General features: G+C 53.8%; 1 protein-coding gene across 3 annotated transcripts; it reads right to left on the bottom strand.

The window, feature by feature from the left end:
• Positions 1-420: 420 nt before the first annotated feature.
• On the bottom strand, positions 421-18,403 carry KIF7 (kinesin family member 7). Of its 3 annotated transcripts, none has more exons than XM_075006327.1 (19): positions 18,315-18,403; positions 17,052-17,447; positions 14,575-14,775; positions 12,578-12,995; positions 11,209-11,743; positions 9,897-10,034; positions 9,183-9,410; positions 8,544-8,722; positions 7,730-7,836; positions 7,210-7,362; positions 6,066-6,268; positions 5,699-5,896; positions 5,326-5,451; positions 3,934-4,110; positions 3,446-3,661; positions 2,847-3,053; positions 2,286-2,484; positions 1,933-2,079; positions 421-1,632 (listed from the first exon to the last, which is right to left on the bottom strand). In XM_075006327.1, the coding sequence occupies exons 2-19, from the start codon at positions 17,377-17,379 to the stop codon at positions 1,235-1,237; spliced, it is 4,158 nt and encodes a 1,385-aa protein (XP_074862428.1). In that variant the 5' UTR covers positions 17,380-17,447; positions 18,315-18,403; the 3' UTR covers positions 421-1,234. The 3 variants fall into 3 exon arrangements, with proteins under 3 accessions (XP_074862428.1, XP_074862429.1, XP_074862430.1); XM_075006328.1 differs by having other exon boundaries at positions 11,239-11,743; XM_075006329.1 differs by lacking the exon at positions 18,315-18,403 and having other exon boundaries at positions 422-1,632; positions 17,052-17,192; positions 17,323-17,438.
• Between the last annotated feature and the right edge of the window lie 655 nt (positions 18,404-19,058).

The following is a 19,058-nucleotide window of genomic DNA, read 5'->3' as shown; positions in this document are numbered from 1 at the left end:
AAGAAGATTAGCTGGTATTTAACAAGTGCTATGAGCGGCCAGGCCCATGACAGCTTGGAGATGCCTGCGCCTCCTTTGGTATGGTGTGTTCGTAGGGTTATATTGCAATTACTCGGAGGCAGAATGCAACAGATTCTCCTTTGCTCAAGGCTGTTCCATACAGGAGAAAAATCAATAATTGCTTGGGGAAAGAAATATCTGTGAAGGCCAAGCTGTCCTAGCTTAAATGAATAGCTGGGTAGGTGGAGCTGTGTTTAACCTGTTGCTAACAAGCAACAATGCAAGAAAAAAAAGGTAAGTCTGGTACCGAAGAGTTGCCTTACTGTAACTGTTTGAGCGGCTGCCTCGTCCTTAAGCTGGTGTTGAATGATTGATTGATTGTAGACGGCTGTGACACAACTGATTTAATAAAACACTTTTATTAGAAAATTACAGCAGAAATGTAAAAAAGTTACTACAAAAGGTATGAGGCCCCCCACAGCACTTGGGTGCTAGTGTCAAAAACAGCTCCCTGTGCACCCCAGCAGCAGCCAGGCTCTAGAACTGGAATAAGTCCATAATGTGATAGGTGTAGATGTAGTCCCTTGCTCTACCAGGGGAAACAGCTATGGATGAGGGTGAGGAAGACTAGCCAGCCAACACTATTGGGCTGGGAACACCAAATTGGAACCAACTGTGCATCCACTCAGCTGCCACCTTAACATTTTTTTCCTTAAGGTGAAAATGTCCTAACTCCTATTTCTGTCCTCAATGAAATGCAGCATGTTTGTAGCCAGCCTGCCTAGGCTGAGCAGTAAAGGTATTTACTTGCAACATGTGAAAGCAGCAACTGCCCCTTCCAGTGCTACGGACAGCTGGGCTATGTCTGCACTGAAAGGTTTTGTCGACTAAGCCCAGGGAGCACCCAGATTCCCATGGCCTTCTGTCCAAAGTAAATGGACAGAACACAGCACTTTGGGCAACAGTCCTATCCTGCTCCCATGAGGCACAATGCCTTGACAGACAAGGCTTCTGGGACACCAGGCAACCCTGTCTGCAGTGCCTCCGTTTGGTTGCTTTGTCAGGAGTGCGGCTGGTCAGTCCAGTCAGACACTTATCACCAGAGCAATCTGTTCTGTTCTGCTTGGCAGTTTGGCTGAGCTCTGTTGACCTGTGAAGAAGATATCTTCCAACAAAAATTTCTGTTGCCAAGTCACTGTAATTCAGACATAGCCTTAGTGTTCAAACCTTGGGTCTAAACTGGGTTTCTCCTGACATCAATCATTCCCGGGTGGGAGGGCAATGTAGCAACATTGAGGCTGGCTCGGCGCAGCTCCCTCCAGGGTTTAGGCAGAGGAGCTGGGTTCCATGGCAGGGCCCCCTCATAGGGATACCCCAGTCTCAGCAAGTACTCTGCTTCTCTCTGTTGAATCCCCTCTGAGCCTGAGGGGTTGTCACTGGGCAGTGAAGAGCGTCTCCATGTGGATGGTAAAGGTGCATGGACCAAGTCCCTGTTTTCATCCCTGCACCTATGGCTTCCTTCAGCGACAGGCAGCTGCACCTGCTGCTCCACAGTACCAGTGCCCAATTCTTCACAGGTCCCAAGTACCGCAGGAGGTCTGTCCCCAGCTCCAACTATGCTTCTCTCCACTCCTGCAGAAGACGACAAGTTGTTAGCGAAGTGATTCTCAAGCTAGGAACTGCTGATCCTTAAATAAGAGAGGAACTCAAGTGTGTGTGTTACAGGAAGAGACTGCTGAAGGAAACCATCCTCTCTGCATGAGTGAGCACGGACAACAATCCCCAGGCAGCTGCTCCTCCACAGGCTCCTGCTGCTGTAGAAATGGGGAGTTTCTACCTGGTCATGTGCAGGCAAATGAAAGTGCATTGGGGAAGTAGGGCAGAGCAGAGCTTGAGCTGCACTCCTTAGCCCAGGGAGTAGGGTTGCCTCACCTTTGCTCTGGCCTGGATGACTCAGATTACTCAACCTCTGGTTCAGCACCTGGTTGGCCCACACGTAGCGGCTCAGTTCTTTCTCCAGCACTTGGATTCTTCCCTCCAATTGCAGCTTGCTGCTGGTCAGCTCCTCATCCATGTGCTCTAAAAGGAGGAGGGAGTGTTATTACAGCCCACGGGGCTTGGAAAGTGTGCTGCAGTTTGCCCTGCAAAGGGTACCTAAAGCAGAGGAGCAGCTAGTACAGGTCAAAGAGCTCCATCACAGAAAGGATAATTAAGGCAGGGGTGGCAGTGAGCTCATTGGGCTTGGGAGAAGTTCCATCTCCATAGGCACAGGGAGATCATGTTACCGTGGCTCTGCTGGAGCAGGAACTGGATGTTCTGCTCATGCTCCTTCTGTTGCAGGGTGAGCTGGCGGTCCATCTCCAGGCGCTGGCGCTCCACAGCTACCTCCAGCCAGCGCACCAGCTGCTGTTGCTCGTCCAGCTGCATTTCCAGTTCGGAGAAAGCAATGTGCTGCCTGTGTTGATCCTCTCGCAGGGTCACCACCTGTCCAAGGCCCAAAAGCATGCTCCACGTCAAAGCCTCACTGGGATGTGGAAGCTTCACTCTTCCCAGTGATCAAGTTAGGTTCTCACTACGCAGTAAAAAGGGCTTGGTCTTCAGGAAAGCCCAGCAATTCCAAAGGCCCTGCTGCTTCAATGCTGCTGCAGAGCCAGAGGGACCATGCAAATCCGAGAGTAGTGTCAGGTGGACAGCTAGAGCAGAATCAGTCAGGGAGTTGGTACCATAGTCAGCTTTTGTGTCATAGGGAAACCAGGCTACATAAAGGGCAGCTGACCCCTCACAGTGGAAAGCAAGCAAAGGACCAGGACTTGAGGGCAAAGGTGTAACAGAGTGCAGGATCTTACCTTATCAAAGTACTTGCAGAGCAGAGCTCGAGTCTCAGAGGAGGAGAGATAGCTGAGCTTGGCCATGAGGTTCATCTCGCACTGGGACAGCAGGCTGGCCGAGGCCCGCAGCACCCGCTGTCTGCATGTGATCGACTCGTTCTTGTACTCGATTGCAGCATCCAGAGCCTCAATAGCTTCATCCAACTGGAACAGGATCCGCTCTTCCTGTCACACGGGGCACAGGAAGGGAGCTGCACTTACTTGTGGGTTAGAGTGAGAGGGAAAAGACTCCAAAGGGAACCAGCCCCGAGTGGTCAGGTAGGTGATCTGCAAACCCGGCTTCTGAGTGCCCCTCTTGCTCCATTCATATCCAGCACCTGAGCTCTGCTAATGCACTTTCAAATGGACACGAGCCTATCCCATGGATATGTCTAGCCACCAGCCTCTTCCAGTGCTGCTGATTGGAGTGCCTGATGTGAAAAATTAGGCACTGGGGGGCTAGGCCATGTGACCAAAGCAGTTGAAGCTTGGCATGAAGGGCAGCACCCAGCTCTTTGCTAGCTGCCCTCTCCCTATGTACACGAACTGGGGTGTGGGCCCAACAGGCAGCTGGTTACCTCTGGGGATAGCAGAGTGCCCTGGCGGAGTTTGCTGTCTATCTCCAGCCTTTGTTTGAGCAGCTGGTCCTTCTCCTGGCGCAAACTATTGATCTCCTGCCGGATCTGCTGCTGGTCATGGGCGCTGCCATGACGCAGCTGCCCGTTTTTCTCCGTCAACTCCTTCTCCAGGATCTCCAGGCGGCTGGACACCCGCACAATGTCATCCGTCAAGGCCTGGAGCAGCAGGAGGAGCAAGACCTCTGAGCATCACCCCCCGGGAACCAGACCCACAACTGACCTCTTAGAACTCCCTGCAGGCCAAGGGTAATTAGACCAAACCGCCCCTCACACCACAGGGAGAGGAGATTTCCAGGCAGGAGTATAATGACCACAGCCGTGACCTTGGGTCCCAACCCTAGCCCCACCAAGGCCTCTCCCTTCAGCAGGCTTAGGGCAAGCATGTTCCCCTCAGGTTACTAAGGGCCTCCCACAGCTTGGCATCCCACCTGGCTGGAGCGGCGTCTTTTCTTCTCCAGGCCCTTCTTCTCCTGCAGAAGCACCTCCTTTTTAGCCACTATGGCTTCCCGTTTCCTCAGCTCATCCTCCAGCTCATCCAGGGCACGCCGCTGCTCAAGGACTTTGTCCATCTCCAGGTCCAGCCACTTCTTCTGCTCTTCGATTTTCTGATGGAAAGAGAAGGAGGGGAAGGATGTGGTTTCCAACCAGAGAGCAGTTATTTTGGGGAGGGAGGAGAGGTGGAGGCCTCTACTAGCTATTTCCATGGCCCCATTGCTGAAGATCTGATTGTTTCAGCCCTGAATGGATTTATTCTCATAGCCTACTGAGCTAGGGCAGTGCTCTGACCCCCAGTGTGCAGAGGGGCAATGCAGAGGCTAAGTGACTTGTCTGAGGGCACATGTGAAGTCTGTGGCAGAGTACAGAATAGAACCCAGGTTTCCTAAAGAACAGGTTAGTGTCCTAAGCACTGGCCATCCCTCTGATTCGACTGCCCCCTCACTAACAGACAAGGCTTCACCCCAGCTGCTCCATGCCCTAGCCATTTGGGATTACTGGGGCACAGGCTGGCCCTGACCAGGACCAGTCAGTGCACTTCAAGTCCCAGAAATCTGCAAGGCCCAGAGCAGAGACTCCATGTCAGTCTTCCATGAGTAAAGGAGGGTACAGTGAAGATGAGGATCAAGCTCAATCTGTTCTTCCCAGGGGGTGAGATTCCAGGGACACGGCCACACGGTCTGGTCCACTTCAGTCAATTTCACCATCACAGAATTTTACAAGTCGTGAATTTCACGATTTCACCTATTTCAATAGGAAAGGCCACGGTGTTGTAACTGTAGGGGTCCTGCCCCAAAAAGGAATGGTGGGGGGAATGACAAGCTTATTGTGTGTGTGGCGGGGGGAAGGGTTGTGGTACTCTTGTCCTCACTTGTGCAGTGCTGGTGACAGCACTACCTTCAGAGAAGTGCACCTGAAGAGCAGCAGCTGCTGGCCAGGACTCCAGCTCTGAAGGCATGGCTGCCACCAGCAGCATCACTGAAATAAAGATGGTCCGGTGTGGTGTTGCCGCCTGCCAGCAGCCATTGCTATCCAGCCGCCTAGCTCTGAGACAGTGCAGAACTAAGGGTGGCAGTACTGTGCCCCCCTTGCAACTCCCTTTTGGGTCAAGACCCCCATTTTGAGAAATGCTGGTCTCCCCTGTGAAATCTGCATTGGAGAGGGTAAAAGCAACAGAGGGACCAGATTTCATGGCCTCTGACGTGTTTTTCATGGCTGTGAATTTGGCAAGGCCCTGCCAATCAGTGTGTGAGGGCCAGACACCTTTGCTGACATTACCAGTCAGGCGCAGGACTCCCTTAAGTGCCCGGGTCACTGCTGCGTACCTGCTGCTGCTCCAGGCTGATCACAGAGCCATTGCTGCCACTTCTTTGTTTCCTCTGGAAAGCGGCAATCTCCTCTGTCTTGATGCGCAGTATCTTCTGATGCTGCTCCTGCTTCAGTTCCAGCTCCTGCACAGGGGGTAGCAGCAGTTAGTGTGGGGGTGAAGTATGGGGACAACAAATTAATCCAGAACCCAGGATCTCAGGCTGACAGGGCTGGAGCCCTCCCAGTCTCAGGTTCAACTCACTGGGCTAAGCTGTTACTCCAGATAATGCAGGATAAGTTCCTCTCCTCAACCATCTGCTGGTGAGGACACAGGGTCACACACCAGAGCTGCCCTCTGCCCTGGCTGGCACACAGGGATCTAGCACTGACCTTGACGCGGTGCTGCCGCTTGTGCATCTCTGTCTCCAGGCGGCGTTTCTGCTCAGTCTCCTCACGCAGGCGTCTCTGCAGCTGTCCCTGCTGCCGCCGCATCAGCTGGACGTTTCTTTCCAGCTCCTGTACCCGCTTCTCGCTCTGGGCTGACAGCGACACCAATCTCTCCGTCACTTGTTTCTTCTCTCGCAGCACCTGCCACAGGACGGCTGCTCTGAGACTCAAGGCCAGGGAACTGCTTCCCACCCTGCCCTTCGGAGAAGCCACAACAGCCCCCAGCCATACTGCCCCTCAAACACAGGCACGAGCAAGATCTTCACCTCCTCTGTGGGGGCAGAGACAGAAGGACCAGGCTCACACTGACCTGTGCCTTGCCTTGAGCTGCTGCAACCCGCGTGCGATACTCCTGCAGTTTGCATTTGTCTCCAGCATCCCGGGGCTCCTTCCCCTCCAGTTCCTGCAGCTGCTTCTGGCCGCTGCTCAGCTCTGCTCGCACCTGCTCCGCCTCCTTCTCAAGCTCACAGATCTTCTGGCAGTACTGTCTGTTCATAGTCTGGGCATCCTTGCCTGAAACCAGCAGGGAATCCACGCCATCACCAGCTGCTCTGCCCCCACTGCCCTCCACGCAGCAAGCTGGGAGGACAGCAATACCAAGGACCTGTATGGAACTGGCAGCTTCAGGCATCAGCCAGCCAATCAGGAGCAGCAGTAGTGGCACCAGGACACTGGTGAGACTAGAACAGCCTCTGCGGAGCAGGAGCTGGTGCTGTCCAGGGCCTGCTGCACAGGTGCACACACAGGCAGTCACTTCTCTTTCATGGGGACCAGATTTCCCATCCAGCCCAACCCTGCTCAGCTTGCAGGAAGCCCCACAGCAGCACCCCACATCCACCGCCAGCCGTGCTGATCTGCTCCCCAGCAATCCCTGCTCCAGCTTTTCTAACAGCTGGTCAGAGTGGGTGGGGCTAGCTCCTGAGACTCCCCTTCTTTCTGTGAGCGGGTCAGTATCCTTCCAGCCCTCAGCTCCTCCCATGAGAGATCCTAAAGAAGCTGGAGGAAAAGCCAAGGGGAGGGATCTCAACCAGTAGCTGGTGTCACAGCACTAGCTTGGCCTCGCTCTCTGGCAAACAGATGCAGGGGGAGAGGGATGGCTGAGGGGGCGACTGTCTTCTGCTGCATGCAAGGGTTGTGCTGAGACGAGGCACACAGCTGGGCAAAAGACCCTCTTCCCTGCAGGGAGGGAGAGACTCCTTGCTAGCAATGAGAGCATGGCCCAGATCCAGGCAAAGGAGTTACGCTCCTGGTAACAAGTGAACAGCACTTACTGCACGGCAAACCTGGCCTAATGGGAACAGGCGCACGGGGAGGTAGGTAGATGGGGGACCGGAGGTTACAGGGTCCCACCAGTGGAGAAGACAAGCAGATATGCAGCATCTCCTCCCATAGGGGTAAGCCCAAGAGCCCCAAGCTTGCCTGTCAGGAACATCAGCCCACCAGCAACTCTGCACCTGTCTTGATGAGCTCTGTGATCAGCTCCTCCTTCATGCGAATGTTTATTGCAAGCTCCCGGATCTTCTGCTGCGCCTGCACTAGCCGCCACTCTGAGTCCTTCCCTGAAGGGCCTTCCCTGGGGCCAGCCAGCTCTCTCCTCTGGCAGGCCTCTGCAACAGAGAGCCAGCTTGTGTCAGGACCTTGCCCAGGAAGTTGCTGTCCCAACAGCAACGTGGAGAGGGGACAGCAAGTTCTGGTGAAACACAATCCATGATTGCCGTCATCCTTAATAAGTCGCTATAGCCCTCAGAGACTACAGATCCCAGCATGCCTTGTTCCATCTTGGGCAAAGTGTCCATGCTGCACTAGACAGAGCAGCCCTCTGGCTCTGGCCTCTCCCAGACAGACAGCCTGGACACCCTGCACCACTTTTCTCTTCCAGGGCAGTGCACGTGGCCAGGCTCCTCACCGCGACCAACAGCGACTCAGGGCACCACCAGTCTTCAGAAGATCCCCCCCAGGACAGTTTCCACTTACCATTGGGCAGCTCCAGGAGCTCCTCCTGGATGGGCAGTGAGTTCCCTCTGCTCTGCTCCTCACACACTGTGCTGGAAACCTCTTTGCACCAGCTTCGGATCCCGTTTCTAGAAAAGCAGCAAATGAGTTTAGCTACAGCTAAGGGAAGAAGGAACCGGCTCCAAACCTGCCACGTGGTACTTGACCAACAGAGGGGCGAGGATGTCACGACCCGTCAGGCAGAGTCGGAGTGAGTTTCATAGGGGCTGGGCTCAGGAGCGAAGCAGCAGGCTCCAATCCATTTCGCAGTGGGCAGGTGCCCACCCACCCCAAGTTAGCATCTGGCAGCCTCAGCAGAGAAGCCAAGATCTGAATGGCCCCAGGACAGAGGCCACTTCTCAGCTCTGAAAACAGCCCCTCCCAATCAGGGCAGAGGCACTGCAGGAGCAAGCTTGAACTGCCACTGCCGGTGCTGTGCTCAGTCTCTGGCACAGTCTTCTGGGTGGGTTCAGTCTCCAGGGCCAGCACCTACTTCTGCCCTCCACCAGCACTAGCCTCACTGAGCAGTTAGATGCTAATCTGCAGTTTGGCCATTACAAACACACTCATTTTTCCTGACTCTTCCACTTTGGCTTCTGTAGTTCTACGAGTGCCTGCTCGGCTTAAGAGACATGGCACCCACTGGTGGAGGGCCCGGGGTGGCTCATTTAGAGACAGTCCAATTTCTGGGGCTCACCTCTCTGGCTGGTGTTGGTCAAGTCCTCAATTGGAGAAGCAATCACAGTGTTCAGTGAGTAGCCCCGGCCAATGTCTCGCAGGTGCAACCTCCACTCACCTCCGCTTGTGCAGAGACCGGTGTTTCTCCCCCTCTTCCTCCACAGCTTGCTCAGAGTCCTCTCCGCATGCCCGCATCAGCACCACATCTTTGGCCTCCAGACTGCAGGCCACACCCTGGACATGGCTTTGGCAATGCCCCACAAGGTCCTCCCCTAGGTGGGACAGGGTGCTGCTGAGCTGCTCAGGGTAGAGAAAGATGGACATACTGCACAAGGACCAGATCTCAGGAGGCAACACTGAGCTATAAAGAGGGAGAATGTGGAGCTCACTGGCTTTGTGAGCAGGGCTGACAAGTTCCTGGACCCAGCCAGCTGCTCTCTGCTCTGCAGCACATGAAGCTTTACCTGCTGCCTGGGCTCAGGATACAATTTGTACACGCACAGACTGGGTTCAAACCAGTCTTTCCCCACACTAAGGAAAAGCCTGACATCAGGGAGCACAACACCCAGAGCTGAAGCTGAGTTTCAAGCCTGGGCCTGGTTTGCTGGAGGCCCTAGCTCAAGGGACTTTGTTCAAACTAACTGACAAGATCAAAGTCCAAATGTGGGAAAAGGCCAGCTACTCCAAACAGGGAGTCAGAGCAGCAACCAGCACTTCAAGAGCAAGCATCCTTGGAAAGCACTTGCACCTCACCCACCTTTCCACAGTGGACTCTTCCGCTCTGGCTGGTGAAGGATGGCCTTGACTGCCCCATGCTGAGATCATGGGACCGTGTGGCATTCAGCGGGGCTGTGTGAGGTCTCTGGGTGAGCTCCACCAAGCGCACATTCTGCAACAGCTCTGGCACCTGCCAGTTTGGCATCGCCATCTCCAGACGCACATGAAGCTCGGAGATGGCATCCTGCTGCTCCTGCAATTTGTCGCTCTGAAAAACAACAGAAGACGTGGTTTGCCATGTGCGTGTCTTAGGCCTGCGCTCGCACAGTAGCAAACAGAACATGCTGCACTCTCCCTGATTGCCCACCCCCGCGCTCTGTTCCATCCAGAGCAGGGATGGCAGATTAACAGCAGAGACAAGCCAGGCACAGAGCTGGCACTGGGTTTGGGGAGCGTGTGGGACACACTAAAGACCCAACGGCAAAACCAGACCCCAGAATGGAGAAACTACAGCCCAGCCCAGGCTGGGCCAAGCAGCATTTGAAATTAAAGGCTCCCCAGACAGGCCTGTTCTCTGTAAGAAATAAAGGTACGATGAAGGCTGAAAAAGGAGCAAGAGACCCCAAACACCTCAGAAGGGGGCAGGGAGGGTGTGCCCACCAGGACAGAGAGGTGCAGCTGCGGGCACCTGCAGGCAGCAGGAAGGGGAGGGGCTGGCAAGATTCCCCTATGCATGGGGCATGGCCAGTAGTACCTGCAGTTTGTACTGCTCCATGGCATCCTCCAGGGCAGCCAGAAAGTCGCGGTTCTCTTCCTCCAGACGCTCCACTTGTCTCTGCAGCTGGGTCAGCTGCTCACCTCTGGCTGCCTCACATGGCTGCTCTGTGCTCACCTGCCCCCAGGGAAGGGCACACAACATTAGTAACCCCCAAAACTTCACTGTGCGCCTCTCCCTGCCCCAGACGCAACACAAACAGGTATGTATGCTGTACAGGCTGCCACTCACCCTACACCGTGGACGCACACAGCCTTGGGCTCAGCATGCAGGGCTGCTGCTCTGGCACCACTCAGTGTCACCATGTCTACTCTACTCCAACAAACTAAGGTCAACCATGTGTCATACAGAACCAAATTGTCATGTAGTTTTAACCAGTTTGCCCAGTCTTGAAGTCAGGTTTGCTGGCCTCTAACTGCTGGGATCACCTCTGAAGCCCCTTTTAAAAATTGGCATCACATTATCTATCCTCCAGTCCTTTGGTACAGAAGCAGATTTAAGGGCTACGTTACAAACTGCAATTAGCAGTTCTGGAATATCACACTTGGATTTCTCCAGAACTCTTGGGTGAATACCATCTGGTCCTGGTGACTTATTATTCTTTAATTTATCAATTTGTTCCAAACCTCCTCTAATGACACCTCAATCTGGGACTGTTCCTCAGATTTGTCATCTAAAAGCAATGGCTCGGGTTTGAGAATCTTTTTCATGTCCTCAGCCATGAAGATGGATGCAAAGAATTCACTTAGTTTCTCTGCAAAGGCCTTATCGCCCTGGAGTGCTCCTGTAGCATCTCGACGGTCTAGCACCCCACTGCTTGCTGAGCAGGCTTCCTGCTCTGAAGTACTTAAAATAAATTACTTTCCTGAGTCTGTGGCTTGCAGCTCTTCAAATTCTTTTCGGCCTCCCTGACTATATTTTTGCACCTCACTTGTCTGAGTTTATGCTACTTTCTATCTTCCTCACTAGGATGTAAAGTTCACTTTTCAAAGGTTGCCTGTTTGCCTCTAACTCCTTCTTTCTCATGTTGTGCTATGGTGGCACTTGTCTGATTCTCCTCCTGTGTCTTTTAACTTGGGGCAGGCCCAATGACAGGACAGGACAAAGGTGGCAGTTGCCTCAGGGCCTGGCATTTCTAAGAGGCCTGGAGTTCCAGCTGTTGCTGCTACTTTGGCAGCAGCAGGAACTCAGCTCTGGCACGGGTCACCACCCCCTACAGAGCCTGGCCTGCAACAGGTGCTACATGCTGGCCCTTCTCACTGCCCAACCAATGCCACTGACACCCCAATACCTGAGACCGTGGGGGCTTTAAGCCTTGCACCTTGGGGCACTGATCCTCAGCTGAGGTGCTCTCAATGCCACTATCCAGTCCAGAAGCTGAGGTCAGCTCACTCCTCTCGCTCTCAACCATGCACAACCACTCCTTGACCCGCAGAATCTGCTCCACGGTCAGGTTGCCCTCTGCCTGCAGCTCCATCAGAAGCTGGTAGGCAGCATCCGTGTACATCCTGTAGTGCGCGCACTCTGCCAGCAAGCGGGCCGTGTGCTCTTGTGTGCACCGCTTGGCAGCATCAGAGCGGTTTATGATACGGGTCTCCGAGCGGTGCCGCTGCTCCAGTGCCTTCTGCAGGTTCTTTATCTGAAGCTGCAGTTCCTCTACGTGCTCCATCTCCCTGCGGCAGTTCACGATGGCCTTGTTCTTAATGTTCTGAGCTCGGCTGGCATAGTTTAGGGTGTTGAGGCTCTCATCGAAGTCAGAGGACGAAGGGCTGACACAGGCGATCATCACAGTCTGGGCATTCCCCCCCAGGGAGTCTTTCAGGATCCTACAGAGAAGAGCGAAGCCATCAGATCAGAGCAAGGGGCTGCAGCCCATGCTATGGCAGACATGCCAGGAGCTGGAAGGCTAGTCACAGCTCCACCCTCGGACAAGGTAATGCCAAGGGTACAAAATGATTTATCAGTTCAGTGCTGGCGAAAGGGGCCAGGAGGACAGCCCTGAATTCCTGTATGTTCCTACAGGAGAGGGTGAGCCTGAAGCACTGCAAGCGTCCATAATACTGACCTCTGGCAAAACTGCCTGCAGTGCAGTGGTCACATCTGGGAATGAGAGGGGATCCAATCACCTCTGTTGGGCATGCCAGCTGGGGAGCTGGTTAGGTGACCCTGCCTGGGCTGGGAACTAGACTGAGCCCATCCTGCTGCACACAGACCCCAAACAGCCATCTGATGGGAGCATCTGCTAGTCACCAGTAGAGAGCCTCCCAAGGCCCTGAGCCAGACAAGCACAGGACCCCCAATGAAGCAGCATAGGAAGAAGCTGGATTTGCATGCTTATCCTTGGCTCCCTACCACTCATGGTGCCGTCCCCCGAAACACACCTATAGGATGGACTGACAGGCCTGGGTACCTGTGGCCTTTTGGAAATGGTCAGCTGACCCCTTCAGAACCAGTCAGGGTGCCTCCAAGTGGGAGCACCACGGACACAAGACCTCGAAAATTCAACTGTGGCAGCCACCAAGCCTGACTGGACAAGAGTGACCATGACCCAGCCAAACCCCCCGGCATGCTGGGAAGGGGCAAAGAAGCCTGCTATAGGGCTAAGAGAGAACCAGCCAGATGAGCAGAGCAATGAGGGTAGCGCAGGCATTTTGTGGTACCTGGTGATTTTGGAATCCCTGTAGGGAATGTGGCTGCATTTCCTGCGGGGGTCTCCCAGGGCACTGATCACATTGCCCAGAGCCAGCAGACCGCTGTTGATCTGGATACTCTCCTTCAGGCGCTCCCCTGTGTTTCCAGTCTTCACCACCCGCTCAGAGCCTGCAAGGTCCACAAAGTGGAATTTGGAAGCCAGGACTTGGCCAGAGGCCGGGACTAAGGCCTTGTCCTGGAGGGCGAGGCGAGTGAGCCGGCCAGCCCCACGCCGCTGCTCCATGGTCACGGTGAAGATCGTGTGCGAACGGCTCGACTGTCTGTTGAGGTGGGTGGCTCCTGTGTGTTTGACCGTGTTACCTATTTCCAGCAGGCTCAGGACCTCATCCAGCCCCTCCACTTCGGTTTCTTTCACCCCATATAATACTGCAACGAGAAACATGGCAGTGAGTGCACTGGCATTGATACGTACGCCCTCTTAGGGAAAGCCACACAAAGACAGCCAGGAGGTCCAGCAGAGGTGAAAAGGCAGTTGGGACTCTCACACAGAGTAACCCCCAGGAGGGGGATCTATTTCCTAGTCGAAGGATTTTCCTCCAGTCAGCAGAGTCGAGGTTTGTTATTGTAAGATTGCTTTAGATGGCCAGCGTGTTTCCACCCAGCTAACACATCACAAGACATGCTCCCACACTCAGCTACAGGCATCCATTTTAAACAACCAGGGCTGGCTCACTTGTTTTGGGGGGGAAGATCCTTCCACCTCCGCCTCAGCACACAAACAGCAGCAGCAGCCCTACAACTGAAATGTTGCTCTAGGTCACATACAATCTCTTTGGAGGTATCCACAGCACACCCCTGCTGAGCTTCTCAGAGCTGACAGTGCCAGAGAAAGATGAGGGACCACAAACATCACATGTGCTGAAAACAGAGACCTGCAACCAGAGGGAGTCCCTTTCAACTCCTTCCATGCTAACTGCTACCATCAGCATCATGTGGTGCTGCTAGAGCCCAGGAATTCCACAGGGGAAGGACCAAAGATATTAGGCCAGAGAACATCACTGAACTAAGGGCTTTGTCTCATCCAATATTGACCTACCAATGCCAAAAGCCCTTCAAATGTTCCACTAAGCTAAGAGAAGACAGGTATCAGAGGGGTAGCCGCAGTAGTCTGTATCCTTAAAAGCAGCAAGAAGTCCTGTGGCACTTTATAGACCAACATATATATTGGAGTAGAAGCTTTTGGGGGCAAAGACCCACTTCATCTGACACATTGACAAAGTGGGTCTTTGCCCATGAACGCTTATGCTCCAATACATGTTAGTCTATAAGGTGCCACAGGACTTCTAAAGAAAGACATAATCCAGAACTGCCTCTAGAAGACAGGGGATCCACTTCCTGGCCAGCATGGGTTTGTTTGGCTGCAAATTATGTCTGCACATAAGGTAACTACTGGACACACGGCTAATGTTCAAATATGAGGCCCCTGCATTGCTCCAGGAAGCCCAGTGAAGAGGGTGCTATAAGAAAGCTCTCCTTGCCCTGTTCAGGAGAGGCTGCTAGTCAGAGTCAGCTGCACGGACAGCCAGGTGAGATCTCAGGCCCCAGGAGACTTCCTTTGGCCCCACGTTAAATGGTCACCTATGAAATGCATTTCCAACTCCAAGAGGACCTGCTCAACTGAGCTACTGAAGATATTAGAAGGGAAATTTCTCCACCCACATTCAGAAATAAGATACTTAGATAAAGCCCCACAGCTGAGATGCCCCACCAGAGCACACAGTATGCCCCGTATTCAGTACTGCATGCTGTAGTGTCCAAAAGCCCAAGTCCCAAAGGTGGCCACCATTCGTAAGTTTCATAGTAAGGGACTGTGGAAAAATAATGGAAGTAATCGCTTCTTTATCAGGATGGAAGCACGGTGCTATACTTTGCAGGAAAACAAGTCCAGCCCTGGTCACAGGAGTCAGTCAGTACAGTAGGGGAATCTAAGAACAGTCACATGTACCAATATTTCCCTTGTCATCCTCACGGATCTGGATGTCCTTGCTGGCTGTCTCCACTTGCAGTAGGTCCTTGAACTCCTCCTTGTACACCTCCAGGTAGGAGACTCTGACTGTGTAGTCAATCAGGTCATTCTCATCAATGAGTTTGAAGGTCTCAGCCATTGCATGTGGGATGATGCCCTGCTCATCCTCATTGATAGAAGCTGTCGAGGAGAGAGAGAGAGAGACAATCACCAGAAGCAACAGATGTCCAGAGAGCCAATTCTAGTGTGGGGTGCAGCAGGAGTAATCAAAGCAGAGCACATCTCACGCCGCAAGGACAGTAACCCATGGGAACAGCTTCACACCATCCCATGTGCTAAGCAGTGGAGCTCCATATTAAAGGTCCCAAGGAGCACATCTGATGAGGGGTTGTAATTCCTTGTTCAAACTTCCCCTCAACCCACAGTTGCTCTTCACCCAGAGGTGGTGCATCTCAAGCTACGTCTTCATCACACAGTTAACCTACCCTAGTCTGAGCACCCAAATTAATCTAGCCTGAGCGTGAGAGCTCCCATGGCCAAACTGTATTCATGTCCTCACTGGCTCTGCACTCACCTTCATGTCTGGGGGTACACCCCACAGGTCTTTGTATTGCGATGCTCTAGGATTCTTTCCCAGCCAGTTTTGTCTATTGCAGGAAAACCTGTCTGCTCTTTGAATTGAATTGTGGAAAATTATTGGAGGCTTAACAGCACTTAAGTGATTTAGCCTGAACAGTCACTGAAAAATGGATAGGTAGCAACCCCTATGAAAACAAGGGCTGGGCTCTAACCCACACCCTAGCTAGGTAAACTAGCTCAGGCTTAACCTACATCAGAGGCAGTGCTCCACCTAATCTTTTCCATCCATGTGCAGTTGGGGGGGGGGGAACCTATCTGAATAGAGGAATGTACATGTGTGTCCAACCAGTACAAAAAAAACAGCCATGAGTGCTCTACTATTCAGCAGAGTGGTATCTGAATTTCTTCTGAGTGGCCACACAGGTTCACAGCTTACAGTCCATAGATCTTCTATATGGCAAGTTTGGGGGTTGGGCTAAAACGTGGTGAAGAACCCAGGTTAACTGTGCAGAGAAGACATATCCTTAGTGGTACTGCATGTGTGGAGTTGGGAAGTATTTTCTTATGGAGAGAAAAGTTAACTATAATATCTGTAGCTAGCAAATAACGTGGCTGAGGGTGAAATGTGATTTCCTTCGAATCCAGCACTGCTCAAAACTTTCTCCAATCCAAAAATGTTATTCTAGGCTGAGAGTTTCTTTAAATCAATTTAAGTTTACATTGGGGGAGAGGGGTTGTGGGTTTCCAACAGCCCCAAACCATCTATAGGTAGAAGTCTCAAACTTGGCATGAAGGTAGTAACCCTAAATGCACAAAGAACAATCAAGCCAAGCCTGAAGATATAAAAGCAACTCAGTATTTGTATAGCTATGAAGTTAACTTTCTACACACATGCAGTAAATATTTTAATACTCCTTAGGTATCAAAACCGCCAGCCCTTCAGTGTTAAAGCATTTATGGGAACTAGCCAGTCAAAGCTGAAGAACGGTGCATAATAGCAACCTACAATGAAGTTAAACGCAAAACTCCTTCTGTTAAGTCTGATTAGGGGTACATCTACACTTACACTGCTACAACAGCACTGCTGCAACTTCACAGTGAACACTCACTGCAGCAATGGGAACAAATTTTCCTACCACTATAGTTAATCCACTTCCCTGAGAGGCAGTAGCTAGGTTATCAGAAGAATTCTCCTGTTGACCTTGTGCTGTCTACACAAGGGGTTAGACTGGCATGTTGAATGGGTATGCAGACTTTTCACAATTTGAGAGACATTGCAACTCTGAGGTATGTTTTTAGTGTAGAACAGCCCTGAGAAATAAACGCAACAAGGCTCAGGAAAGACAAAGGTGAAGGAACCCTTAGAAAAAAATCACAAAACAATCTCCTTGTTTGACATTTCCAAAAGAACCAGGTGCTAAGCATACTGCATGTGCTGTTCCAACACAGTTATTGATCACAAACAAGTGGATGAATAGTTCTGCAAGTTACATCAGGGAATATTATTTCAGATACACAAAAAAATGATAAATATGTGCAGCGTCTGGTTTTGCCACTAAACATAAAAGCTCACTACGCAGTGGGCTCCAGAAAGAGAGGCGTAATGAGGTGAAAGACAGGCAATATGGTTAAAAGAAACTCAAATTTCCTTGGCTTTTTGCCCACTTCACTTCTTAGCCTTGATTTTGCACTAGCACCAGATTTTCATGTTATTATTACTAAATTAGCTCAAGAAGTCCTGTTTGCTTCTACCTACAAGGGATACTGGTGCCTTGCTCACAGCCAGGCAGTGGGTGGAAAGAGGGAACCATTGCTGCACATGCATCAGGGTGGGTGGACAACAAGACTAGGAAGGTGCCACTTCTTCAGATACTCACCAACACTTGCTTCCCCAATGGTGTAGGTTTTGCCCGAGCCTGTCTGGCCATAAGCAAAGACAGTGACATTGAAGCCTTCAAAGAAGGCCTCAACCAGCGGCTGCACACAGGCACCATATACTGACTCCTGGTCTGAAGATTCTGTGAAAACAGCATCAAAGTGGAAATGGCGGTTGCGCCCCAGGGTCACCTCCTTGGTCTCTGCATTGCCATGCAGGCAGATCTCATGCCCACGCAACAGCTCCTTGGGCAGCAGTGGTCGAATACGCACAGCCACTCTGACCGGCGTGTCCTCAACCAGGGGCTGGGCCTCCGCTTTCAGACTCATGGTCAGCAACAGCAGCAAAGTCAGCTGCGTGACAAGCCAGGAGCAGGCACCATCTCTTGGCTCACATGCTGTGAAGAAAGAAACTGGGTTAGTGCGGATTCAGGCCAGAGATGGTCTCTGAGCAACCACCAAGCCCCTGATGGTTTGCCTGAAAGCTGGAGAAAGTACAGATGAAAAAGATCCAGGACCCAGCTACTGCGGATCAGTGTAGGGCTGGGCCAGACTACACATTCACTAGAGCTTTATCCATTCTTGTTTCACACATCTTTAGTTCTGTGGCTCCCACACATTTCAGGGGGCGGTGGGGGGGGGCATTCCCCACCCAGTTCAACCCCCGAGCCAGGACTTCACCCCTTCATCAGCCTGCATTTCCCCACTGCTACTCTCCTCCTGCGCCCCACGCACCGCCCGAACAACGCCTCCCCCTCTGAACCTCCCCCGATTCACCCTCCGGGTCCCCGGGACGCAGGAGAGCCCTTCCTACCCCCACTCCGCTTATTAAAAGGGGCTGAGCTGGGCTGGGGGCACAGCTGATAGTCTGAGCCGCTGCCAAAGCCCGGGGCACCAGCACTGCCCAGGGCGGGCCACGCTCTCCACCCGCGCCCCGGGGCCGCCGAAATGTGCACTCCCGCCGGACCCTTAACCCTCCTGGGCGGCGGGGCTGCCAGGCCTGCCGGAGAGCCAGGCGGGAGCAGCGGGTCACTGCACTGAGCCCAGAGCAGCGCTACCGGGGCTGCGGGTTGGATGTCCTGGGACCGTGGGGTGCTGGGCCCGTCCCCGCACCGCAGGGCCCGACCCCAGGGCGGGAAGGCGGGCGGGGTGCCGCGCTGAGCTCCAGGGCGGTGGGGGAGGGTAGGACAGCGGAGCGGGCGGGGCCCCAGAGCCGGGCCGGGGGAGATCACAGCGCCGCAGGGCCCGGCCCAGCCCGCACTCACCGCTCCGGCCGCCCCGACCAGAACAACCCCCGGGCCGGGCGCACTGCGACGGCGTCAGGCGGCTCCGCCCGCGCGCCCCGGCCTGGGGGCTCCAGTCCCGCCCCTCGCAGGGGCGTCGGCTCTGGCTGGCCGGGCCCGGCCTCTGGCCCCGCCGCCTCCCACCCAGCGCGTCGGCTTCAGCCCCCGTCGCGTCAGCAGCCGGCCCGACCCCCACCCCGCCAGCCCCCAGCCTCGCCCCGTGGTCATTCGACTCCCGGCGCCGTCCGCCCTCGGCCCTGCCTCCCCCTGTTATTAGCCCCTCCAGTTCCCACCGTTATCAGCCCTGCTCCCGCCCCCTCCCAGCAGCGTCGTCAGCCCCGCACTGGTCAGTCTCCCCAGCCCTGCGCCTTCCCCCCCGTCACTGTCGGTCCACACCAGCCTTCCACCGTTTGAGCGCGCCCACACCCAGCCAGCCCCCCGTTATCGGCCCCCTGCCCTGCTACCCTCTGTTATCATCTCCCCGCCCTGCAACCCCCAGCAGCACCAGCCCCCACCTTGCCACCTCCCCCCGTTATCAACCCCCCCGCCCCCATCAGACCTTCACCCCTTGTCACCCCCCCACCGTTATCAGACCCCCTGCCCACATCAGACCTCCACCCCTTGCCACCCCCCCACCGTTATCAGATCCCCCACCCTGCCATGCCTCCAGAACGATCTGCCCCCGTCCTGCCAACCCCCACTGTTATCAGGCCTCCAGCTCTGCCC

Source organism: Carettochelys insculpta, chromosome 12 (genome assembly GCF_033958435.1).
Source record: "Carettochelys insculpta isolate YL-2023 chromosome 12, ASM3395843v1, whole genome shotgun sequence".
Lineage (NCBI taxonomy): Eukaryota > Metazoa > Chordata > Testudines > Carettochelyidae > Carettochelys > Carettochelys insculpta.
Note: the sequence above shows the minus strand (reverse complement) of the source record. Positions and strands in the feature narration are given on the sequence as shown.

Bases quoted from the DNA above. Each gene is read 5' to 3' on its own strand.
- KIF7 (XM_075006327.1), bottom strand. From the start codon at position 17,379: ATGAGTCTGAAAGCGGAGGCCCAGCCCCTGGTTGAGGACACGCCGGTC. The intron at 7,363-7,729 runs GTAAGTGGAAAC...TCTCTGTTGCAG, and splicing joins GCTCCTGGAGCTGCCCAATG to AGGCCTGCCAGAGGAGAGAG. The intron at 1,633-1,932 runs GTGAGGCAACCC...CGTCTTCTGCAG, and splicing joins TCATCCAGGCCAGAGCAAAG to GAGTGGAGAGAAGCATAGTT.